General features: G+C 34.5%; 6 protein-coding genes across 8 annotated transcripts; 4 read left to right on the forward strand and 2 right to left on the reverse strand.

Moving 5' to 3' along the window:
• Positions 1–11,813: 11,813 nt before the first annotated feature.
• On the forward strand, positions 11,814–13,293 carry Spx (Spliceosomal protein on the X). The gene is made up of 4 exons (XM_088046590.1): positions 11,814–11,937; positions 11,992–12,075; positions 12,123–12,397; positions 12,447–13,293. The coding sequence occupies exons 1-4, from the start codon at positions 11,904–11,906 to the stop codon at positions 13,218–13,220; spliced, it is 1,167 nt and encodes a 388-aa protein (XP_087902716.1). The 5' UTR covers positions 11,814–11,903; the 3' UTR covers positions 13,221–13,293.
• Rpp25 (ribonuclease P protein subunit Rpp25) lies at positions 13,251–14,108 on the reverse strand. Its single transcript, XM_088046594.1, has 4 exons — positions 13,860–14,108; positions 13,635–13,816; positions 13,465–13,581; positions 13,251–13,417 (listed from the first exon to the last, which is right to left on the reverse strand). Exons 1-4 carry the CDS (start codon positions 14,094–14,096, stop codon positions 13,291–13,293), a joined length of 663 nt encoding a protein of 220 aa, XP_087902720.1. The 5' UTR covers positions 14,097–14,108; the 3' UTR covers positions 13,251–13,290.
• A 358-nt stretch (positions 14,109–14,466) lies between these two features.
• Positions 14,467–15,080, forward strand: LOC148168642 (uncharacterized). The gene is made up of 2 exons (XM_088046595.1): positions 14,467–14,602; positions 14,659–15,080. The coding sequence occupies exons 1-2, from the start codon at positions 14,558–14,560 to the stop codon at positions 15,022–15,024; spliced, it is 411 nt and encodes a 136-aa protein (XP_087902721.1). The 5' UTR covers positions 14,467–14,557; the 3' UTR covers positions 15,025–15,080.
• Positions 15,017–19,485, reverse strand: LOC148168643 (thioredoxin reductase 1, mitochondrial-like). 3 transcript variants are annotated; one of them, XM_088046589.1, is made up of 8 exons: positions 19,249–19,485; positions 17,366–17,586; positions 16,984–17,114; positions 16,706–16,932; positions 16,489–16,639; positions 16,192–16,438; positions 15,525–15,883; positions 15,017–15,470 (listed from the first exon to the last, which is right to left on the reverse strand). In XM_088046589.1, exons 1-8 carry the CDS (start codon positions 19,259–19,261, stop codon positions 15,341–15,343), a joined length of 1,479 nt encoding a protein of 492 aa, XP_087902715.1. In that variant the 5' UTR covers positions 19,262–19,485; the 3' UTR covers positions 15,017–15,340. The 3 variants fall into 3 exon arrangements, with proteins under 3 accessions (XP_087902715.1, XP_087902713.1, XP_087902714.1); XM_088046587.1 differs by lacking the exon at positions 19,249–19,485 and adding an exon at positions 18,856–18,973; XM_088046588.1 differs by lacking the exon at positions 19,249–19,485 and adding an exon at positions 17,636–17,684.
• sni (SDR family oxidoreductase sniffer) lies at positions 19,088–21,469 on the forward strand. The gene is made up of 5 exons (XM_088046592.1): positions 19,088–19,213; positions 20,642–20,693; positions 20,746–20,936; positions 20,993–21,142; positions 21,188–21,469. Exons 1-5 carry the CDS (start codon positions 19,088–19,090, stop codon positions 21,410–21,412), a joined length of 744 nt encoding a protein of 247 aa, XP_087902718.1. The 3' UTR covers positions 21,413–21,469.
• A 238-nt stretch (positions 21,470–21,707) lies between these two features.
• Positions 21,708–23,658, forward strand: LOC148168645 (solute carrier family 25 member 35-like). Its single transcript, XM_088046591.1, has 4 exons — positions 21,708–21,886; positions 22,522–23,047; positions 23,096–23,321; positions 23,385–23,658. Exons 2-4 carry the CDS (start codon positions 22,565–22,567, stop codon positions 23,573–23,575), a joined length of 900 nt encoding a protein of 299 aa, XP_087902717.1. The 5' UTR covers positions 21,708–21,886; positions 22,522–22,564; the 3' UTR covers positions 23,576–23,658.
• Positions 23,659–24,655: the final 997 nt, after the last annotated feature.

A 24,655-nucleotide genomic window follows, 5' to 3' on the forward strand; every position in this document is an offset into this window, starting at 1 on the left:
ACCGCATTATAAATTTTGTTAGTTGGTTAGTTCGACTCACAATTGTATCCAAACTAAACTAATTTAGTTTGTTTAATTTAATACTTTTTCCATTCAGCCGCTTTATTTCCTCTGCTTTAAAAGGAGTATAAACTGTATGATTAAATCACAAGTTCACTTACATTTTTTTTGATACTCTGAAGCGTAGCAGGTTTTACGTCTACCATCATCATACGAATCTTTTTTATGGTTCGTTTAAATTTTATGTTCAACATAAGAATGTGGGTACATCTGTTGACTCGATATTTTATAATACAATATCTAAAAACTAATTTTTCTGTAGATATTACATGAAATTAAAAATTCTGTAAATTTTTTTATGTTCATATTGCAGTTAATTTCTAAAAACGACACTGCTTGTTTCATGCAACAACAACAATGCATAGCTATTGTATTTTTAACACATCAGTTTATTATTTTCAATATAAACAGTAGCTGCAAACATTGCCATTATATTCAATATGACATATCAAAATAAATTGCCACTATCTAAATTTTAGTAACAAAATAGTAGGGATGAGCTTTTATTTCAATAACTACAATTATATTATTTACCATCATCAAAATGTGACAACAAATATATGAAGTTTCAAAAACTTTACTACGATTACTGTCCCTATAACAAATATGAATATTTTGCCTGTCTTAGAAACATTTTTGCCCCTATTCGACAATTATAGAGGAATTTAAAGGGTGGAAATATCGCGCATTTCGATATAATCGTTTTTATGAGTTTTATCCCTTTCATATTAAGCTATTATTTCGAACTACTTCGCATTTAATAGCTACGTTTTTGATCAATGTTTGCGTGCCAAGGTGTTATTATGAACTGACATTAATTTGTCAACAATGCTGTCAGCAGCAATAAATTCTCCAACACGTCCGGTAAAAGGTAAATGGCTATAATTATAAACCTTTTCTCAGACCAACAGACATTGGAAATAATTTATCAAAAAGGCAATTATTATGATTTAATGTGTAGTGTAGGAATTCCCTGTTAGCATTGTCTCTATCTAGGATAAAAACTCAAATTAAAAGTTTTCTAAATTCCGCAACTTCCAAAGCACAAGTCGGAAAAATCTCGAATTATTGAAGTTTGAAACTTTATAGTTAAACTCTCCATTACCGCCCTATCCTTTCATTTCCAGTAATAAAACAATAATTACTTAACTCTTTTAATAACCGGAAATTCGAATTCAAACAATAAATCATCTCTTGACGATTTGGCCTAATGACAAACTTACAGTTAACTTTCGTCCCCAAAATGAATCAATATTTATAAGAGCGCAAACAACGCTTGCGAATTCAGTAACTTATTGCATTCATCCCCTATTAAAGTTTTCTTTAATTTATTTAATTAAAGCATGGGCTGGAATGAATAGGGGTGAAACTGAATAAATAAATTTTAAATAACTCGCTTTGTTCACCTCATCTGAACTTTTATTGCCTATCTGAATGAGAACACTGACATTAAAAGTTTTGTTTGTGGAAGTATATTTTATTAATAAAGCGAGAAACTCAAGGAAAATAAATAACCCTAAGCGATGATGAATGACACGAGCGTACAAAAAATTGACTAATACTAGCTGAAGTAAAATTAATTAGAAAAGTAATCACGGTAAATTATTTAATAGCAAAAGAGCTATTTTGTTACTTTATTATTTCTCAGCGGGAGACAACCCGAAGGATCCATGAAAGATAGATAGCCATAATTATAACGAAGCGAAATAATTTATTAAAGAGCAATTAGTATTACGAGATAAAGCGGTTCTAATGTAAGATTTTGCTAAAATATAAAAGAACAATATTAGTGATTCATCCTAAGCTTACAACTGACGTGCTCCGTGTTCATTTTTTGAACTGCTCCAATTTAATTTCTGACTTACCACAACCAAAAAACAGTCAGAATTCAGAACAAAATCTTTGAAAACTTTGTAATTATGGTAATTTTAGAGCTACAACTATGAAATTTGGGAAAGTTACTATTTTTGAGTCGTGTACAACTCTACTAAATTTCAAAATTTTAAAATAAAAAACACAATTTTAAAAAAATATATTTTTAAGACCAAGCAAAAATTGCCGACATCCTTTAATAAAATTCGTAATTTTGATAATTTTAATACTACAGCTATGAAATTTGGAAAAGTTACTACTTTTGAGACATGTATTAACTCCAAATTGCAAAATTGTAAATCAAACAAAACAAATTTTAGAATTTTTTATTTTTAAGACCAATCAAAAATTGCCGACGTTTTTCACTAAAATTTGCATGTTGAGTAATTTTAGTGCTACAGCTACAAAATTTGGGGAAGTTATTAAATTTAAGTCGTGTATTAATTCTACCAAATTGCAGAATTGTAAAGCAAACAAAACAAATTTTAGAACTTTTTATTTTTAAGACCAGGCAAAAATTTCCGCCAACCATCCCTAAAATTCGTAATTTTGGTAATTTTATTACTACAGCTATGAAATTTAGAGAAAGTACTACTTTTGAGCCATGTATTAACTCCACCAAATTACAAAATTGTAGAGCAAAAGACACAAAATTCAGAAATTTTTAATTTTAAGATCAAGCAAAAATTGCCGACGTGTTTCACTAAAATTTGCAGTTTGAGTAATTTTAGTGCTACGACTACGAAATTTGGAAAAGTTATTAAATTTAAGTCGTGTATTAATCTTACCAAATTGCAAATTGTAAAGCAAACCGAACAAATTTTAGAATTTTTTTATTTTTAAGACCAAGCAAAAATTACCGCCAACCATCCCTAAAATTCGTAATTTTGGTAACTTTAGTTCTACGGCTACGAAATTTGGGTAAGTTTATACATTTGAGTCGTGTATTAATTTTACCAAATTGCAAAATTGTAGACCAAAAGACACAAATTTCAGAAATTTTCATTTTTAAGACTAGGTAAGCAAAAATTTTCATTCTGATTCCAGCTGACAATCAATAATAATCGTATTCTGGGTAGACCAATTTTATTTCTTCACCTTGTTCTATGTTATAAAATTCTTGTTTTCCCACTCTGAACACTCGTACCTATCTAAAAAAAGACAAAACCAAACAATTTCTCATTAAAGCAACAAAACTGCATTGAAAATAAAAATTTAATCTCGTATTGATTACCGCACTAAATTGGACGTGGAACATAATTTCTGAACTACCACGACAAAAAAAGCACTCAAAATTCAGAACACAACCTTTGAAAACAAGAAATAACTTCGATGTTCACAACACGATCCTGAAAAATTTAATTAAAGTACTAATTTTACACGCACGATTTTTAACCAAATTTCATTGTCATTGGTCATTGTCGATATTGGTGTCGATTCTATTGTATTAAACGATGGGGTTAGTACGATGCTTTATTAGTTGCTTTGTCATCGTGTTTATTATTGGGAATGAAATATACTGCTCTCCTATTCCTTTACAAAACCGAGAGAAATTTGCAATACATTTTAATGACAGATATTTAATAAGACAACCCATTTCATTATCTTTGACGTTTTAATTTAATTCCTGCACGCAATATCAGTAATTTAAAAGAGAAATGGTGTACGGTAATAGAATAAAAGACTCATCTAAGTCAATAGTTTAATAAAATTGTACCCATGTCAATCACTTATTCTATCGGTGATATCGATCCCTCGCTAGTAATCATGAAATGGAAGCTTGTCTCTTCCGATATCGAATGTAAACACAAGATTACCTCCCATCACTTTCCAATTCCCGTTATTACAATTTTTCCCTCGAAAATAATAAAGTCGTCCCCCACAAAAAATTCCAACGTGGACTTTGGGCCCTTTTAACTGCCCTATCTCATTCGAGAGAGTCCTCTTGCGCCCATCCATTACAAGAGGTTCCGAGACCATCGGCGCCCTTTTACCCATAAATTATGAAACTCGGGCACAGATTAACCGCACTCGCAGCACGCATTATTCCAATATTCAACAAGTTAAAATGTACGATTGCACCGCCGAGAATTGCGCAAAGTCGCAGATCGGAAAATACGTATTAGGAAGATGCCGTTTTAATACACGCGAAATTATTTTAATGGGAATGAATTTGTTTGGAAAGCGTTCGCGTAATTCCATATGAATATTTATAGGAGAGATTACACACGGTTTCTCGTGTAAATAACTTGGCATCGTGTTACTCTGCCAAAATATTGCACAAAGTTTAAGGTTTAGTCAGGCTGGACCATGCTTGGCTGGATAAGTTGCTTATGTTGGCCTCGAGGTCTCGTTTATGCAAGGAAAACTCAAAGAGGTTTTTTAGAACGGTTGAACTTGAACTTGAACATTTATGAAATAATGGAGCCGCGGGTTTGGAAGTACTTCATTATTAAACGCAACCTACGCGTCTAGTTAACACTACAAATTAAAAGTTTGTGACCTAAAAATTAATATTGAAGTGAGTTTAAAACACCCGCCATTAAAATTCTTAAACACTAAAAAAAATCCAAATGTGAAAATTGGTGGATGCGCCGGAATAGTAAATTTTATTGTAAATTCTTCGGTACTTTTTGTCTATTATATTGCAATCCCTCCACATTTTAATAATTTACGTATAACTATTAACACATTGATTTGCTTTTACAATTAATTAAAATTAAAAAAAATAAAATAAAACCTAAAAAAGCCCTCACTTCTTTAATTTTTCTTTTATTATAGCCATAATGTTCTTAATTCACTCTGTATTGCAATGCTCTCTACATTTTAATAATTCATATCTATTAACACACTACTGTATTGATTTTACAATTAATTAAAATTGAAGAAAATGAGACCCAAAGAAGTCTTCAGTTATTTAATTTTTTCCTTTTATTATTGCCCCAATTACAGGTATTAATGGCAATAAAACTTTTTACAAGCAGTCAAACGCAACACATTGTGCGCAACTCGCACATAAACAGCCTTTATAGACTGCTCCTTCTTCTGACTCGGTCATAAACTCGACTTATCCTGCATGATGTACTTGCATAAAAAATAACTGTTCGCGTGGATAATAAAAAAAACCGTTTCAGTCAAGTCAAGACCTGTTTAAAACCTCCATTTTTTATGTTCATTAATTTTTAAATTCCTCATGTGATTGTCGGTAAGACAAGCGAAGACAGGTTGATAAATGGTGTTATTTCGATGGCACAAGTATATATCCATCCATTAGTATTGCCATTCACCGCATAGCACTATAAGGGCGGCAGAGAAGCGGTTGTGTTCAGCCGAAGGAAGGATCCGGTGTTAATGCACTGCCTAATTTGCATACCGACATCATGAATACGTGATTAGACTCCTCTGTCTGATTCAACAACTTGCACCAGTCCATTCCGGGTGTTCCATTTCTGGTTACGACCGATCACGGACACGGATAAATCACAATATATGGCACAATAGCTTGCCACTTAGGTGTTGTAAGATTTCCAATTCATGATGGGTGGATACTTTAGCGGAAAACGGTTTAAATCAGATAATAGAATCGACACAAAGAATTTTATAACACGCAATTTCACAAAGGGGAGTTTATTATGGAAACAGGCTGGAAAAACACTGGATTTGAGGTTAATATTAAGATGTTTCCTCCTAAAATTTCCATGCCAATTGAATTAACAATACATCTTGAAGAGTCCGGAAAAAATGACGAACAATCAAATGTGAATAAATTAGTCTTGAAGAGTTGTTGTTTTTTTTAAAGTTGAAAAGCTTGAATTCGTTGAAAATCTCATAATACAAAATTGTCAATTACGAAACACAATAACAGTAAAGCACCTCCTTATGGTTTCCAAAAAGTGTTTTGATCTCATATCAAAAGAGCAACTGATCTGTAAAAAGGTAACAAGATAGCAGCTGCTCCAAACGAAATTAAACGCTTTCAAGGATAAAAATTCAAGATCGCGCTTGACGAAAGCTTTCAGCAGTTCAATTATTCAAAAACTCCACTTTTTGTAATGTCAAGCCTGTCTGTTCAAGTTTCTATAATTAAAATGCATAGCACACAACTAGAAAACGCTATTAAGTCAAGTTTAAAATCTGGACAGCATTTAAAGTTATATTTACTCGAATTACACATGACAGGGTAAGAATGTTGGTATTATTATTGCATGAACGGAACGTCGGCAAATTTAGCTGATATTTCTACATCGTGAACATTTTTAGAGTTGGTGCTTTGATTCGCAAACTTTACACTCCCTTTACTTCCAAGGCTCAAAAAGTATTGACTTTAAGCAGAACCCGTTATTGCGGAGGGAGATACTCCAACGCTATTATTATAGGAGTCATCATTTCACCCTCCAAACTATTTCTTCGCGAATTTAGCTTCCGCGGTGTGTGTGGGTTATAGGTTTCGTCATGTGTGTTCTAAATGTTCTCATAAAAAATTCACTTTGTACATTGTCTTCGAAAGCAACTGCACATCTGGGTATATGAGAAACTACCGTTGAATGAAATTTGCGGAAATTACTATTTTTGAGTCTTGTGTTAAGCTTACAAAACTGTAGAGCAAGAGTCACTAATAATTTTAGACATTTTCATTTTATCAAGCAAAAATTCGAAATTTTATTAATTTTACTGCTACAACTATAAAATTTGAGAAAGTTACAATTTTTGAGTAGTGTATTAACTCTACTAAGTTGTAAAACTGTAGAACAAAAAAAACACAAATTTTAAAAACTTTTACTTTTCAGACCAAACAGAAATTTTTTCTTAGTACATCCAGTACTAAAATTCCTATCTTTTGTAATTTTAGCGTTACAGCTATAAAATTTAGGCAAGTTACTATTTTTGAGCCACGTATTAACTCTACTAAAGTGCAGAATTGTAGAGCAGAAAACACAAATTTTAGAAATTTTTGCTTTTAAGAGGAAGCAAAAATCTCCGATATCCAGCACTAAAATTCGTAATTTTAGTAATTTTAGTGCAACAACAACCAAATTTAGGGAAGTTACTATTTTAGAGACGTGTATTAACTCTACCAAATTGCCAAATTTTAGAGTAAAAAACACAAATTTTAGAAATTTTCATTTTGAAGACCAAGCAAAAAATATCGACATCCATCAATAAAATTCGTAATTTTCATAATTTTAGTGCTACAGCTACAAAATTTGAAGAAGTTACTATTTTTGGGCCATGTATTAACTCTACCAAATTGCAGAGTTTTAAAGTATAAAAACAAATTTTAGGAATTTTTATTTTGAACACCAAGCAAAAAATTTCAACATCCTTTAATAAAATTCGTAATTTTTGTAATTTTAGTACTACGGCTATACAATTTGGAGAAGTTACTATTTTTAAGTCGTGTATTGACTCTACCAAAGTGCAAAATTGTAAAGCAAAAATTTTCATTTTAGAGACCAAGCAAAAATTTTCGACATCCTTCAATAAGATTCGTAATTTTAATCATTTTAATACTACAGCTATGAAATTTGGAGAAGATGCTATTTTTGAGTATGGTATTAACTCTTCTAAATTGCAAAACTGTAGAGCAAAAAACACAAATTTTAAAAATTTTCACTTTATAGACCATGCAAAAATTTTCGACATCCTTCAATAAAATTCGTAATTTTGGTAATTTTAGTGCTACACCTATAAAATTTTAAACAGTTACTATATTTGAATCGTGTATTCACTCTACCCAATTGCAAAATTTTAGAGTAAAAAACACCAATTTTAGAAATTTTCATTTTGAAGACCAAGCAAAAAATTTCGACATCCTTCAATAAAATTCGTAATTTTGGTAATTTTTGCATTAGAGTTATGAAATTTGGAGAGATAATTATTTTTGAGTCGTGAATTGACTCTATCTACCAAAGTGCAGAATTGTAAAGCAAAAAACACAAATTTTAGAAATTTTCATTTTGAAGATCAAACAAAAATTTTCGACATCCTCCAATTAAATTCCTAATGTTGGTAATTTTAGTGCTACAGCTAGAAAATTTGGGGAAGTTACTATTTTTGAGCCACGTATTAACTCTACCAAATTGCAAAATTTTAGATCAAAACACACAAATTTTAGAAATTTTCATTTTGAAGACCAAGCAAAAAATTTCTAACATTCACCACTAAAACTAAAAAAACAACCCACATTTCTTTCCTTCGAATCTTTCAAGTATTACACTCGGCAAAGGGTTAGACTCTCTTCGTACAGTCCTTGACATTTTAAGCTAAATAGAGTCAGTCACGTAAATTTCGACGGAAAACTTGTAATCTCGTGATGTTATTTATTGTGCTCGAGGGATGAATGGATTGGGGTTAGTTGGTGCCCTACGAAGACTTTTAGAACTTTTGCGTATTGAAATTGTTTCGCTGAATGAGATCATTAGCTTATGATAACTTCTTGAATAAGTTACACAACTCGCAAACATTAATTAATAATTCACATGTTGCAAGACCATCTCCCACACTTTCGTTTAAACTTTGAGTCTAAACTCTCGTAACCTTCTAAAAACAAAAGGATCATTTGGAAAATTCACTAGAAGAATGTAATAATTCACAGAATAAAGAGGATTACACAATAATAGTAACTGACGGCTCACATTGATCATTGTCCATTTATCAGGATTTCGTGTGGTATCCTGTCAATTTTACATAATTCTCTATTCAGATACTGTCCATACAGTCCAAACAAAAAATCGAGAATATGCTCCATTGCTAAGTTTGAAAAAGTTACAAATTATTTTAATATAAAAGTTTATGCAGTGAATCGCAGAATATAATTATATTTTGGTATTTTTTTGCAGAAACTTATAAAGTGCTTACTTTTTTTAGCAGCACGTTGGCACCACATATGCGGACCGCATGCGTGGTTCCGAATGTGCCCGGAATACACCAAGAAATTTCTCAAGTCATGGAAGAGTTCGGATTCCTGAAGTCCTTCGTGATATTGTATGAAAGCAATTCACATTCTTGCTGACAAAACAGAAGCGCAAAACTCGAATATTTCTTATATTAACATTCAGAGTGTTACTTCAAACTATCCCGGCGCATCCGCCATCTATACAGACTTGTTTTGCATATTATTGCAGAAATTGAGCTATTTAATTTATTAGTTAATCGTGGCATAATTGACTTTATTTAAAATGCTCTTCTGTTTAATTTGTCCATTTGATAACCCAACAAGCCATCAGCAATCATTTAATAAACTAAAATTGTTGCCAGTAAATTAATGGTAATTAAGCAATGGCTTTAAAACGTTAAAACTGTGGAGCATCTAACCACTTAATTGTAGACCTTTGTGAAAGTGTGCAGTATCTGCAACACTTTACTGACTATCTGCGCCCTATATCGTGTATCTTGTATTGAAACAGATCCTAGAATTTATTGGGTAGTAAATCCTGGATCCATCTAATTGCTCACATTTAAACAGTCCTTTTATTTTACCTTTTTTATTGTCGTTTTATTATTCTCACGTGTTATAAAACCTGATGGCTCCCGTACTGACATCGTGCATAATCACCTCGAAAACTATTTAGGTCAACCAGGTCGCATGTTCTTCTTTCCCCAACTTATTAAATCCAATTCTGACGTAAAAAAAATTCGTTCAAAGTTCGTTATTTTTTACATTTTAACACCGCCAAAGTTGTGCTTCGAAGTCGAATTTCGTTACGCAGTGGAGATTACAAATATCTTCCGCGACGCGTACAATCGGATTAAAAGTTCTGCGTCGGGAATTGACTTAGAGGATTTGGTCGAGTCAATGACGCGCTCTCGGACGATTTCGAAGAGTGTTTATACAGGACGTCTGTTTTATCTCGTCCAACCCCTTTTTACTTTTTAAACGAAAAAACTACCGCTCAACAAATTACGTCGAAGCGACTCGACGGGGACGCGGAATTAGTGGCGAAAAACTTTAAGTTATTGCGGGAAAACATGGCAGGGTGTATACTATACGACGGAATTTATTAAAGTTGTGAACTGCGCTGTCAGCAAAATGCATTTTTCGTGGGTCATTTTTAACTTCCGCTCGTGTTTCTCGAATGGTTTCGAAGAACATTTGTTGGTGTCAACAGCGTCTTTCTTGTTTATTTGAAAAACGGAGACGGGGCGGATTTAATCACACGTGATGTACCTTTTTAAGAAGATTTTAAAGTCTAATGCAATTGTATTGCAGGAACAGCTTTAGGTCAAATGGTTAGTTTCCGGAGTGTTGATTTCCATTGTCACCTTTCCGGTTCAATAGAGCGTCACAGTTTGGTATGGATAGCATAGATGGCGTTTATCGTCGTTCTTTCCACTTCTTTACCACCAACTTCTAAATCAGATTTCCTAACAATGCAAAGTTTAAAAGTAGAAGCAACCATAATTGACCCAAAAAATCATCGCTCTTATTACTAACGAAACATTTTCTTGCGTTTCAACCCCTCATAAATTTCCTATAAGAAATAATCTCTCGAGTAATAAAAAAATTATTAGGGAAGTGTCGCGTGACAAACTTATTAACATCTCAATTTCTAAGCCAATAATCCCAAAATAAGCCATTAGCAGAATATGAAATGACGACTAAAATAACTTCAAATTCAGCATTCATACCTCGACGCTGTAAAAAGCGCAGATAATCACGCTAATAAAACTAGGGCGCAAACATGCGGGGAATTATTAATAAATCACGCAATTTAATGATTAGTTGAAAGTTTGTTACGTGATGCTTTTAAAATTTCACTGAAATTGTATGTTACCGTTCGAGTCAAACTGGAAAAAAATGTTTCATGGACGTTTATGGTCTTAATGACTCCATTACAGAATCAATAAAGTGTATTGTACTGTCGTCGGATGGTAAATTATTTAACTCATACAGGTATGCACCAATTAACGTAGAAATTGAAATTGTGATTTATTGTATCGCGTTGAATAATTTAACTTTAAATTTATGATTATTTTCAGTAAATAACCACATATAATGGGTGCCTAGTACATGTTCCGGAAGAACTTACCACGTCAATCGTTTTAATAATAAATATAATAGATGCATTAAATTGTTATTCTTCCTTTTCTGCGCTTTGAAATATTCATGGAAGGAGTAATGTTCAAGTAGGTGAGTTAACTAAGCAGTTTTAAAAAAATATATAACAAGCATTAAAAGCTTTAACTTGTTTTTAATATTCATGATTAACAAACAATATGGACAAACCGAGAGATCGACGCGCTATTCAGCGGAAAAAATCTAAACTGTCCAATTTGGGATAAAAAAGGTTAATAAAACTTCGCGGTTTTGGCTGTTAAAGTTTGTTTTTTTATGTGAGGAGAGTTCTGTGGTGTTTTAAGTGGATTTATTTGTGTTTTTTGTGTTGTAAACGTCCGAAATACAAAACTGCATCCCACATTCAGTCGACATATACTAGAGCTTACTTACATTACTATCGGTCCACTCATTAAAAAGTTAAATTGGCAGCAGCCCCTAGCAATTTTTATCGGTAACAAATATTTTTTATTTGGGTACCTGCAATTATTATACTTTTAAGTTTGTTTCGTTTAAATAATGCAATTTTTACGCACATATCAGAAGATTATTTTTGTAAGAAAATTCAGAAAATCCACACATTTCTAGGAAATGTAAAAGTACGTACAAAAAAATATAGATATAACAGATACATAAAGCAGTCCTTTATTTACCAACTCAAAAACAGTCAAATACAGAAAAAAAACGGCACTTAAAAGTGCTGAAGTTTCAAACCATTATCGGAGCCTTAACCACAGAACTGTATGCTCGCCTCTGTCAATGCTGTCATTTGTCATAAACGGCAAACGTCAACATGTTACGTTTGTCAACGCTTACCGGTTAAATAATAGAAATAAGGATTGCATTAATTTCCGTCGTTTTTGTCGTTTCACCTCTTCATTTATATTGTGTCAAGTCATTTCACAATTAATTAGTAATGGCGAACGGTCCGATTGCCGAGCGGAATCGAGGTAAGTCCAGAAACATAACCTAAAAATCTTGTAAACAATTTCCTTTTTCTCCAGATGCGACTATTTATGTCGGTGGTTTAGACGATAAGGTCACAGAATCGCTACTATGGGAACTCTTTGTCCAATCAGGTCCTTTGGGTAAGCCTTTGAAGTCGTAGAATTTGGAAATCAAGAAATTTTTCTAGTCAATGTTCACATGCCAAAGGACAGAGTAACGATGATGCACCAAGGCTACGGTTTTGTCGAATTCATGGGAGAAGAGGATGCGGATTATGCTATTAAAATAATGAATATGATAAAGTTGTACGGGAAACCAATACGAGTCAATAAAGCGTCAGCTCATCAGAAGAATTTAGATGTGGGTGCTAATATTTTTATAGGGAATTTAGATCCGGAAGTGGACGAGAAGCTTTTGTACGACACATTCTCGGCGTTTGGGGTGATCCTTCAAACGCCAAAAGTGAGTATTATTAGTTCCTTCTAAATTTTTGTTAAGTGGTTAATTTTAGATAATGAGAGACCCAGACACTGGTAATTCCAAAGGCTTTGCCTTCATCAACTTCGCGAGTTTTGAAGCATCCGACGCTTCCATTGAAGCCATGAACGGCCAGTACCTTTGTAACCGCCCCATCTCGGTCTCCTACGCTTTCAAAAAAGACTCCAAAGGTGAACGTCACGGCTCTGCTGCTGAGCGTCTCCTCGCTGCTCAAAACCCACTTTCTCAAGCTGATCGTCCCCATCAACTCTTCGCAGACGCGCCGCCAATTGGCTTAATGCCTCCTGGCATGACAATGGCACCACCTCCACCTCCTGTTATTTTAGCCGGTATGATGCCTCCCCCTCCACCAACTCCTGCTTCAATGCAGCCGCCGCCACCTCCTCCTGTACCTCCACCGAGTTCATTCCCGTCAGGTATTCCACCGCCTCCTTTACCTCCATCACAACCACCTCTTCCACCAGGGGCGCCTCCTCCACCTCCTGCTTCTGCCGGTGGTGGACCAAGACCACCTTTACCTCTAACAGCGACATCGGGAGCACCGAGGATGATACCACCTCCTTGGCAAGGAGGAAATTTACCGCCTCCACCTCCTGGACCACCTGGCTCGGGCCCACCTACGTCTTCAGCGCCGCCGTTCAGTCCGTTTCCACCACCGCCTCCTCCAGGAGGGCGACCTCCGAATTGGAGACCACCGGTTAATTTTGGAGGGCCTGGCAGACCGCCGTTCCCGCCAAGAGGGCCGCCACCACCGCCCCCAAATAATTTTACAGAGAATAATTGGTAGTGTGGCATGTCAAGGAGTTTAATAAAAAAATTTGTAATGTGGATTTTAATGTTTATTAAACTATTAAGGACTATCTGTTCGTTTTTTCTTTCTTATCTTGATTTCTTCTATAACTAGGACCTTTTTGAATTCTTTTTTTATTATCTCCTTTATTTTCTTCTTTGTCAAAAGGAACTCTGGATCCTGGAGGTTGATACCTAAAAAAAAATTTCAAAATTTCAGGTCGTTGATTTGAAAACAATACCCTAATTCTTGAGGATCTAAAGGATCTAATGATAATAAAATATGAATCATTGGTAAATTCCTCTTAACCACCAACTGATCCAACTCTGGAATTAACGGATCCCAATATTCTTCCACCCTACAAAAATACATTCAAAATATCGTTTTAATGACTGTTTGTAATTTTTATACACTCTGTAACACAGTTTTGTTATTTGATGCAACTTATTATTATTTTCATGTTTCATCAATTCAGAACAAGTAATGGCTTTACCCACAGACTGACCAAAACCTGTCCAAACAACAGACCGTGCCGAAGGAAGTTCTTGTAACGCGTGTGTTAAAAGATTCCTGATTTTGCTCCCGCCTCGCACCTAAAAATTCATTGATAGAGTGAATTCCAAAAAAATATCTTACCTGCATCCATAAAAAATTTGCCGGCAAATTAGGAATTGGAATTTTATCACGTTCTAGCAGCTCCTCCACATTTTTTCCCTTTCTGTAGTTGTCCATTTTCATAAAAATAATTAAATAAAAAGAGGTTATGAATTGACAGCACGCACATGGAGAAGTGTCAAAATATGAAGCAATCTTATCAACGGACCAATACGACACAAGGTTGCGATCACGTGGTCGTCGCCGCATTGTTTCCATTGGGGAATAATTTTGTCAGGTTTTCTTTCCTGTGCCTTTTTGAAAGTAAAAGTCGTTTTTTTGATGAAAATTGCAGTATTAAATCATATTTTTCACAGATTTGTGACTTTAATACTAATTTATGCGAATTAGAAATAAAATATGAAAAAATAAAATATAAAAATTAAAATATGGCAATCTTTTACAACCACGATTTTATTTTATTCATCGCAGATATTTGTTGGCAGATATTTAAATTTAATGTCACAAAACGTTTCCTATAAGTTGTTGACATATCCTTGCATCTATAAATGCAATTCAATGCAGATCCTTCAAATTAAAAAATCATTTTAACACGCAAATATAAAATTGACCTTATAGCTCCAACTATCATTCTTTAGATAACAGTACGCAAAAATAAAGATTTATATAACAGTGCATCAACGACAAAAAGCCCTCAGTACAATAAAACCTATTCAAACATGAATGAAGTTATAAGTGTGATCATTTTAATATTGGCGCTTCAGGTAACTTTCATAAATTTCCGCTTTTTGCGCATCAGTTATAAATAACTCATTTGAAGGTCCATCATATAATTAACGCACGACAACTAGATTTCAAAGAACGCCATCAAATCGCTCTTGCCTGCATTGAGCAAACTGGAGTGCAGCAGTCAGTTGTTAAAGAAGCAATAGCTGGAAACATGCCGGAAAACAACACAAAATATAGAGAATTCCTCGCTTGTAGCTACAAAAAACAAGGCTTTCAGAGCGAAACCGGCGAAATATTGACTGAGAATATAAAGCAGTTTCTTCAGCCACTTTTCCCAAATTCCGATTTGGCAAAAATCGACGAGTGTGGAAATTACAATGAAACAACTCACGCAGACACCGCTTATAACGCTCTTCAGTGCATAATGGGATACTTGAAGAAGCTAGATGTAGATTAATACCAGTTATAATTTATTTAGTAAGAACAGAAGAATAATTAAATATTTAAGGTACACTTGGTCTTGATACTGATGAATCGTGTTGATGCCAGTATGTATACATTTCACCTAAAAGAGTTAAAACAAAGGCACTGTGGAATGTATACTTACAACAAAATAAAAAAAAAGAATTTACGTGTGGCCATTTCACGATAAGTAATATCACTGGAAACACGTCTCACTAAACTTTCATTTCTACTTGTCTTTACATATCAAACTAATATTTTGTGAAGCTATTACTTATTGTAAAAAGTGTGTACATGTGACCGTTCAGTTTTTAACTGCAGCATGAAGCTGGGTTGGGGTCTTTTCCTGATCTCTTGGTGATGTTAATTCTTGTGAACTCTTCGGCGATCGTCGGATGAATGCCCACGGTGCTCATCAGAGCGTTCATTGTCAAATTACACCTGTAGAAAAAAAAGTACATAGTAAACAAAATTTAAAATTCAGATGAAACTTACTTAATTGCCGCCGCGAAACCTTGGATTACTTCTCCGGCTTGCGGGCCAATAAAATGCATTCCTAAAACTTGTTGAGGCGCCTCTCGTTTCGCCACTACTTTCAAATAGCAGTGGGTAATAGAACGCTGCGGAATGAAGAATTCAGTTGGTTTGTAATAGGCGTGGTAAATTTCGATGTTGTCTTCCCCAAATCTACGTATAGCCGTTTCTTCGCTAATCCCAACACATCCATATTCTAGAGGGCTGAAAATAGTGGTCGCAACGTTTTCGTAGTCCATCTGGACGGTGCTGTTGCCGAAGAGACGTCTAGATAACAAACGACCTGCGTGAATGGCTACCGGGGTCAACTCGGGCTTTTTCTAAAAAAAATGGCGAAAAACTAATAAATAATCTAATCTTTCTATTTTCGACGTTTTTCTGCAGCCTTCACATCCTAAAATATCCATTTTCTCCGAACCGGAATTGCGAAATTTCAACAGTTTATCTGGTTTAGAAACTAAATAACTCCAGCAGTTTATAAATAGCTCGGTTAATATACCAAAATATACTACCCGCAATCCCGCATTTGATTTTTGATTAAGCTGCAACTTGTTTGCTTCATTACCACAAAAAGAACGCCAAAGCTAATATTTTCTTTCACTCCAGCGACTAAACTCCCAAAACTTACATATAGAACATCTCCTACGGCAAAAATATGTGGAACATTCGACTGTTCATTCTGGGCATCGACTTTTTCCCCATCTCCGGCTACTGTAACTCCGGCTTTGTCCAAGTGGAGTTCACGTGTCAGAGCTCTTCTTCCGATCGCGAAAAGTACAGTATCGAACGTGTCGTTGAATTCTGTACCGTTTTCGCTGGTCCACTTCACCAGGAGTTTGTTGTCGGATTTTTTCTCCACGGATTTCGGAATACATCTAAACAAAGAGACGTTAATACGTGATAACAACCGACAGAAGAAACTTACTTGTGAAGGAACTTTACTCCTTTTTCCTCCATTGCACCAGAAATGATCTTCGCCATTTGTTGATCAAAACCGCGAAGAACAACAGAACGTACCATGACGGTAGCGTCGTAACCTAGACCGCGCAAGAAGCCAGCGCATTCCAAACCAATATCTGCACAAGTGAGTTAAGAAGATTTCATTGGAGAAATCGTACAAATTTAAAGTTATAAAAGGATACATCCAGCGCCAACAACCAGAGTCTTCCCAGGGGCATGATCTAGGCTGAAAATGTCGTCACTAGTGATGCCATATTCCTGGGCTCCGGGAATATTAGGATAACGTGGTCTTCCACCAACTGCTATAAGGAAATACTTTGATGTAAGTGTGCGTTCGCCTTTATTTGTAACCGTGTGTACAGTGTAAGGATCTTTGAAAACTCCCAATCCATTGATGTATTCTACTTTCCTGGAAAATCACGGGTTTTTTTGTGTTCGAAATTGAGTTAAGTCAACTTACTTATCTCTAAGTTCTACTCTAGTCACCCAATTCACCGATTTGATGTGATTCTGGACAGCATCTTTAAGCGACACCCAATCGTGTCGGATGTTTTCTGGTTGGGGAAACTGCCATCCGTAGCTTTTTGCATCCTGGAATATAATTAAAGAGACTTTCAAAACCATTAGCATGAGACTAATTTCATTATTACATAATTACCACATTGAGAGCGGGTTAATAGAACAGACCTTGAATGTGCAAAATTGATTAGATTCCTCTAATTTCAGAGTTTTATAATCTCACATACTATTTATTTATTTATTTATCATAATAAAGTTAAGTGGATATTACAAATCAATACTTCACACCACAGGCACCACCTCATCAATTTTCTACAACTCACCTCGATAGCGTCACCTAGCAATGCCGCTTGATGCATCAACTTCTTCGGTATGCAGCCGACATTGACACACGTTCCTCCAAGACCCCATTTCGAGCCCTTCGGAGAAGGAGTGACATAATCTAAAACTGCAACTTTGGCTCCTAATGCTGTTGCTTCCTTAGCTGCAGCTAATCCTCCAGATCCTCCTCCGATCACAACAAGGTCGTATTCTGGACCGTCACCTGTACACAACAAAATAATAAAACTGTGTAAGATATGATATCATATTACATGCAGCAGGCTTTTTGACTTCGACTTTGTTCATCCAAGATAAAGCGTGATCAACGAAGATTTAGAGTTAACGGTGATGAATGAGACGGAACTATTTAGATGAATCAAAATGGGAAATTAATTGGTTGGAAGCCTTGATAGCTGAGTCATTGTTTGTTGAGAAATTAGGTAATTTTTAGATTGTGTATTTGTTCCTTTCGATGTTTGAAATTCAGAATAGTCGCTCAAAATACTCACTTTTTCACACCAGGTGTGAGTTAGGTAACATTACATCATAAAATCAACGCAAATATTTACAGTACAATACTACAAATCCGGAAAATTAAACTGTAAATGGATCACTGAAAAGTGTTTTGCTCTCAAGATCGCCGATAAGAACAAATGCACAGCGAGTTCTAGCAAGTCCATTTTCTAATAAACTATTTGACGGCCGACTAGTGCATATAAAGAAATAGTAACGGGTTTAATCGTAACGGATTTTTTGTCTTGTTGCAGAGACGAATGTGACTAGAATTTTACAATTAACAGAATGTTTATAAGTTCGTTATAATAAAGAATGTGGTTGGGTAACATCGACTTAAATCATTATCTATCATTGAAAAACTCAAGGCTGATTCTTCCGTTCTAGAAAACCTGTAAATGTTGTCAGGAGTTTTTTGTGGACTTCGTTTTTATCAAATTTTGATATGCAGAAGTGTCTCATAGTTTTTCAAACATGCTAAGACCAAGCAGTAAATAACAAATGAAATAGCATTTTTGGGGCGTTTTTATTGAAATTTGAGGAGTTTCCGTAATAAATATGCCGCAATAATTTACAGCGAACAGAGAATGACGTTATAGGTAAAAACATGCAGAACCCAGATAATCATCGTATGAATAAAAATGGAAATTTAGTTGGGTCAAGGGTAACAGGTTTGAATCCGGAAACGCGGTGAAATTTCCGCCGGCTTGTGTGGTTATCAGTCGGTACTCGAGCCACCTGCCATTTCCCAAAGAAGAATTACGGAATTTGTTCTGAATTCCATGATAGAGTATTTTATCTCTTAATCAAAGATCAACAGCAATACGTGAAATATTAAAAAAAGATACGATAATACTAATTTTTGCACATTATCTAGGGATGTCACGAGACCAATCTTAAAGGTTAGAAAAATGCACAATCATTCTCAAGGAGTAATCTCACTAAATTCGCTTGTTTAGTACCTTTCACTAACACTTACTGTAACAACGGAAATTATTGAAATTGTTGTTCACATTTTGTAACACCACAAATTTAGAATTTCTCACTTTACAAACGCCACGGTAAATGACATTACGAAAACAAAAGCGCAACGCCATAGCACTGTTGACGTTCAAATGCACCAACTAGCACGACCTTAAGGTTTTAACACGGTTTGTTTAAATTTCACTAAAATTGTCGAGTTTATCAGTGATCAGTGATAAAACAGAGACATGAGGTCGATTGTAGTGACCGGCTGTAACCGTGGAATAGGGTTAGGTTTGATTAGACATTTAGTGAAAGAGAAAATTCCCCCAAAACATCTCATTGCAACCTGTAGAAGCGTGGAAAAGGCAAAGGTAAGAAAGGACACGAAAAACAAGAGAAAACTCACCAATTGGAGCCATTCTAACTTCAGATGTTGAAATTACACTGAAACTGCGATTTGTTCTTTGATTCGTGGATTACACGCGTCTGTGTTCAATTGGTTTGATGTCCGTTCTAGTAATTGCACTACGGGAATTTAATTAACTCAAAAAGTATTCGTTCGGTTATTTTCATGTACGCGAGCGCAAAATCTGACAGCTAACTGAACCTAAGGCCATCTAGTCAGCGAGTTATGAATCATTTGACAACTCGCGGACTTTCTACTTTATCGCCTCCCACTTTCCGATTCTTAGAATAACGCAAGTCATTCGAAATAGACACATTTTTCAAATTCTGGAATATTCTGGTGCAATTCTGATGCAATTTGAACGGAATTGTGTCACGACGAAAAAAGAACAAGAAGTTACGCAGGCAATGTGTTATAAGGGTTCGGAAAACAGTTCTTTATTTTCGCAAGATTTTGACGAATACGAGAAATTCAAATAACATTTCGAAATTGCATAAAAACTACCGCTCCCGCTATTTTTTTTTGTACTGTCGGTAATGCAGTGAACGCGGGCAGATATGTGTATCACTGGTTGCGGTATATCAGGTGCATTTTAAAAATTTGGAAAATCTTGACTAATTTTGGATTTGTTATTTATTAATATCCAAAAAATTAAAAGGAAATAGTCTAATCAAAAGATATTTATGGGCGTACAACTTTCCAGATGTTATTTTACAACCAGTTTTATTTTATTTTTTTTCAAAAAGAGGTAAAAATTCTAAGAAAAAGAACATCTCCCGTGTTCGCTTCGCTTGCTAAACATTGTCAAAACTTTTATTTTGTTGATAATGATTCTTCTTTCTAAAGATAAAAATTGAAAATTAGTTATTTTCAGAAAAAAAAATTAAATTAGATTTTTATGTTTCTTTTCTCTTATTTATTTTATAATATCACTAAAAATTAGTCTAATCTTGTAGATAAAACTGAACTTACCCATTTCAATATCATCGGGACAACTGACATTTTGCCGAGTACAGCAAACAAATCTCATTTTAGCGAAACTGATACCAAATACTATTATTTTTCTTATCTATAAAATAAAAAGTATGTTATAATTTATTACTTTTTATGTCAAAATTGGTGATTAGTTGATTAGACGCACGTTCGTGTGATAAGATAAATATAGGTAATTAAAGTCTGTAATTGGGTTAATTCCTTCAAGGACCAGATACTTCTTCATTAATATCAGACACATGAAAAAGCACAAAAAAAATGACGAGTTTAATTAATTTAAAAGCGCATGTTTATTATTGTTATTCATTATTCGAAAACACATCGATCTAAAAATAGAGTTTTTCTAATTAATTATTGACATACATAGTCCTAAGTAATTGCTTCTATGTTTGTTTTTTAGGACTTGAAGGAGATTGCCACTGAAAACGAAAACGTACATCTCTTAGAATTTGGTCAGTAATCAGCCCTACATTATTTTTTTTTAACCAATATGAATATTTTTAGATGTTCGAGACTACGATCAATACGACGCTTTTTCTAAAAAAGTAGCAAGCATAGTTGGACAAGAAGGCCTAAACATCCTCTTCAACAACGCCGCAGTGTCTTCCAAGTTCACACGAATCCAATTCGTCAAACCCGACCAAATGCTTGAGGCCTTCAAAGTTAACAGTATCGGACCAGTCATGCTTACAAAGGTGCAACTATTTAAAAAAAAAACGCGTTTCAACTACCATATTTAAAAATTTTCCAGGCTCTTCTCCCCCTGTTAAAACAGGCTGCAACCAACAATACCGACAAACCTCTTGGCCCCGGAAAAGCTCTTGTGGTGAACACCACTTCGGTTCTTGGATCGATAGCTTTGAACACTGATGGAGGGTTGTATCCTTACAGATGTTCAAAGGTTTGTTTGATGTTTTCGTGGGTTTGAAACTGATGTTTCTTGTAGGCTGCTTTGAACATGGCAACGAAGTCGTTGAGTGTTGATCTGCAGAAAGATGGGATTCTGGTAGTCGGGCTTCATCCGGGGTGGGTGAAAACTGACATGGGTGGTGCTAATGCGCCTTTGGATGTGGATACTAGCGTTGGTGGAGTTCTTGAGTTTGTTCAGAAAGTGAATGAGAGCCACAATGGGGGATTTTATCAGTATGATGGGCAAAAATTGGAGTGGTAGACGGTTTCATCTGTAGAGATAAATTGCTTTGCATTATGAATAGAATAGTATACTGAATGTTTTTTTTTTTATAAAAATCACCTGAAAGGATTCCATGACCAATATTTTAGCTCTTAATAAAAACACAATAAAAATCAAGATCAATATTTACACAACCACGCGTTGTGTAATATTTTTATGCTGATAGCCTAATGCTAGATGAATGAGATTTGCTGTTTTATCATTATCAGTATTAGACTGAGGTACTTTAATTGTATAAAATCACACATTTACGTAAAACTTAGAACTTTGCTCGACGCCCCCAAATTTATTCGCCGAAACTGAAGTTCACTTATAGTTTGGTTTTATAAGATATTTATATAGACAAATGTATAAATAGTAATGGGAAGTTCATCAGCCAGTGTAAAAGTTCCATTAGACGTGTTTTAAACATAACCTCAATATGAGATTGTGCTGTTTTAAACAAAATTAAAGGTAAGACAAGAAGTAATGTATTTGCAGTTGACCTTCTCTTTTGTTTTCAACTTTTTCATTAGTCTGCATAATTTTAATCAATTTATATAATTAATTAAATAATGACAGGATTGTCGTCAGTTAACTAAAAAAAATAAGTGCGAAGAAAAGAAAATATTATAAAAATAATTAATTCATTAAAAACCACACAGAATGGAGTGATTCCATGTTGCGCAATAAGTACAAAGGTCTCTGAAGTTATAATTGTTATTAATAACGTTAAATCTAGAAAATTATTAAAGTGTGAGCTAAAACGTGTTTGCTGGACTAAGACATTTAGGTTTTGTAAAAGAATTCCATTGTTTATTTCTTTAAATCAAAATTTGGTATTTTCAAATTGTTGGATATGCAACCAAAAATACACATTTCGCTATTTGTAAATCAAGTCTGGAAGGCTCCAAGTCACAATTATTGGTAATGGGTACTTTAACCACGAACTTGTGGACTTTGACATCGTTCCTATTATTTCTAGTTTGTTTTGAAAACAGCAAAACACACAATAAACGTAGTAGGACTCCACTTGGATCACTTCCAACAAAAAATCATGACTAAACGCTTAATAAAATTCGTTGATACCATCAATAATTTAATTACAGAGACTACTCATCGCTGACTATGCTCTAAAGCAGAATTTGAAGAATGGACTTTGCCATAGGTGGTCTCGCTGCGGCCAGCGCAAGCGTCTTCAGCAACCCCTTCGACGTCTTAAAAACCCGCTTGCAACTCCAAGGCGAATTGCAAGCCCGTGGTCAACACGTCGTCCACTACCGTAGTACTCTTCACGCAGCTTATGTCGTTGCAAAAAATGAAGGTCTTCGTGGCCTCCAGAAAGGTCTCGGTACTGCGCTTCTTATGCACAGCGTACGGAACAGTGTCCGATTGGGTACTTATCAAAGTTTAAATAACAATGGCTTTATCTGCGATAGTAATGGAAAAACGATTTTCTATCGAAGTTTATTGGCCAGTTCTTTCAGTGGAGCTGCAGGTGCTTTTTTCGGAAGTCCGCTGTTTCTTATCAAGACTCAGTTGCAATCTCAAGCTGCACAAGCCATCGCTGTGGGGCACCAACATGGACATTCTGGATTAGTTCACGCTTTGAGGTCCATCTACGTGAAGCATGGAGTAATATGGAAAATTTTATAGGGAGTTTGTTCATGTCGTGATTTTTAGATCAAAGGACTGTGGAGAGGGGCTAATGCGACGATGTTGAGGGCGGTTGCTGGATCATCGGCGCAACTCACCACGTTCGCGAAAGTGAAAGACTTTTTGAGGGAGTATGAAGTATTTCGGAATTCGACGGTCTTGACGGCCTTCGCAGGGAGTATTGTGGGAGGAGTTGTGCAGACTTTGTGTATGACACCTTTTGATCTCGTCTCCACGCGGTTGTACAACCAAGGTAAGTTTTTACTTTCACAAAAATGCTCATTTTCTATTGTTATATTTGTTTTTTCTTTTTCAGGAACCGACGTGCATGGGAACGGAATTTTATATAAGGGCATCAGTGACTGTTTCATCAAAACTTACAAGTCAGAAGGAATTAGAGGACTTTATAAAGGAGTGGGTGCAAACTATATGAGGTTGGCTCCTCATGGTGCTTTGTGTTTAGTTTTTTGGGACATTCTTAAGGATCTACAAAACAAATATTTATGAAAAATCTTGTATTGTACAGTAATCTATTTTAATAATAAATGAATTTAATATATTTATTAAAGAATAAAGTTTATTAGCAAACATTTTTTTGTTGTTTAATCTGTGCAGTAATTCTTAAATTTTTTTGCTTTTAAAAGTAAGCTCCAGATGTTGCGGAATACGTATTCATCAGTTAGGCAACCAAATAAACAGAATTTAATAAAACCCAAACTATTCATAATATAATGACGGCCAAAATAAAGTGGTACAGGTCTTGAACAACATTGAAATCCAGGCCAAAAAACTACTTATAAGACGTTATCATAACTATCAATATGTATGTCTATTTGGACAAGTCGTTTTCAACAACAATAATTATTATCATTATGCCTACTTTGAAAGTCTGTTTTAGACAGTTTAGTTTTTGAAAAAATGTGGTCCATGACTTGTACCACTTTATTTTGGCCGCTACTGTTAATAATAAACGTACCAAGAAAGTCATAATGGACAATAATAATTAAAAAAACTGAACTATACTAGGAATATCCATAACAATTTTTTCTTTCTATTGGTGGTTATTTATCACCACTCTATAAAAAAATATATGAAATATACAAAATAAAATAGTAGAGCTCTTGAATGACATTTTTTTTTTTTTAATCCAGGCTAAAAATTAAACTGTTAGGACGTTATTATAACTACCAATAAATAGACATTTTATAGGAGTAATTTATTATTAACCTACAAGGGGTAATCTGTGTCTAACAATGTAAAAGTGATTTGTGGATTGCAGATGCATTTAAAAATAAAAGAATGTATAAGAAGTCTACAACTGTAAACATGCATGTCATTTATTCTTTTGTTTTATTAATGTTTTTGTTAAGTTTACAATAATTGCTTACAATAATTGAGAGATTCAGAGAAAAAGTGAAGCAAGTCCATAAATCAAAATTATTCTTATTTTTTTATTGGTTTTACTCTGTAAAAATGTCTTAAAGTTTCTTAAAGCCAGACAGCATTTTTGGTTCTATCCAGCACCAAATAAAATTTTGTTTGATGCATATACAGGTGTTAGGTAACGTTAAAAAATATGAATATATT

Source organism: Gnatocerus cornutus, chromosome 9, assembly GCF_029298725.1.
Source record: "Gnatocerus cornutus isolate USDA-ARS CGAHR chromosome 9, icGnaCorn1.1, whole genome shotgun sequence".
Taxonomy (NCBI): domain Eukaryota; kingdom Metazoa; phylum Arthropoda; class Insecta; order Coleoptera; family Tenebrionidae; genus Gnatocerus; species Gnatocerus cornutus.

Bases quoted from the DNA above. Each gene is read 5' to 3' on its own strand.
- Spx (XM_088046590.1), top strand. From the start codon at position 11,904: ATGGCGAACGGTCCGATTGCCGAGCGGAATCGAG. The intron at 11,938-11,991 runs GTAAGTCCAGAA...CTTTTTCTCCAG, and splicing joins GATTGCCGAGCGGAATCGAG to ATGCGACTATTTATGTCGGT. The intron at 12,398-12,446 runs GTGAGTATTATT...GGTTAATTTTAG, and splicing joins TGATCCTTCAAACGCCAAAA to ATAATGAGAGACCCAGACAC.
- Rpp25 (XM_088046594.1), bottom strand. From the start codon at position 14,096: ATGGAAACAATGCGGCGACGACCACGTGATCGCAACCTTGTGTCGTAT. The intron at 13,817-13,859 runs GTAAGATATTTT...ATGAATTTTTAG, and splicing joins CAAATTTTTTATGGATGCAG to GTGCGAGGCGGGAGCAAAAT. The intron at 13,582-13,634 runs GTATAAAAATTA...GTATTTTTGTAG, and splicing joins ACAAAACTGTGTTACAGAGT to GGTGGAAGAATATTGGGATC.
- LOC148168642 (XM_088046595.1), top strand. From the start codon at position 14,558: ATGAATGAAGTTATAAGTGTGATCATTTTAATATTGGCGCTTCAG. The intron at 14,603-14,658 runs GTAACTTTCATA...ACTCATTTGAAG, and splicing joins TTTTAATATTGGCGCTTCAG to GTCCATCATATAATTAACGC.
- LOC148168643 (XM_088046587.1), bottom strand. From the start codon at position 18,973: ATGGCGTTGCGCTTTTGTTTTCGTAATGTCATTTACCGTGGCGTTTGT. The intron at 17,587-18,855 runs GTAAGTGTTAGT...TGTTGTGTACAG, and splicing joins CAATAATTTCCGTTGTTACA to GTGACGGTCCAGAATACGAC. The intron at 15,884-16,191 runs GTAAGTTTTGGG...CATTTTTTTTAG, and splicing joins CCGTAGGAGATGTTCTATAT to AAAAAGCCCGAGTTGACCCC.
- sni (XM_088046592.1), top strand. From the start codon at position 19,088: ATGAGGTCGATTGTAGTGACCGGCTGTAACCGTGGAATAGGGTTAGGT. The intron at 20,694-20,745 runs GTCAGTAATCAG...GAATATTTTTAG, and splicing joins CGTACATCTCTTAGAATTTG to ATGTTCGAGACTACGATCAA. The intron at 21,143-21,187 runs GTTTGTTTGATG...TGTTTCTTGTAG, and splicing joins ATCCTTACAGATGTTCAAAG to GCTGCTTTGAACATGGCAAC.
- LOC148168645 (XM_088046591.1), top strand. From the start codon at position 22,565: ATGGACTTTGCCATAGGTGGTCTCGCTGCGGCCAGCGCAAGCGTCTTC. The intron at 23,048-23,095 runs GTAATATGGAAA...CGTGATTTTTAG, and splicing joins CCATCTACGTGAAGCATGGA to ATCAAAGGACTGTGGAGAGG. The intron at 23,322-23,384 runs GTAAGTTTTTAC...TTTCTTTTTCAG, and splicing joins CACGCGGTTGTACAACCAAG to GAACCGACGTGCATGGGAAC.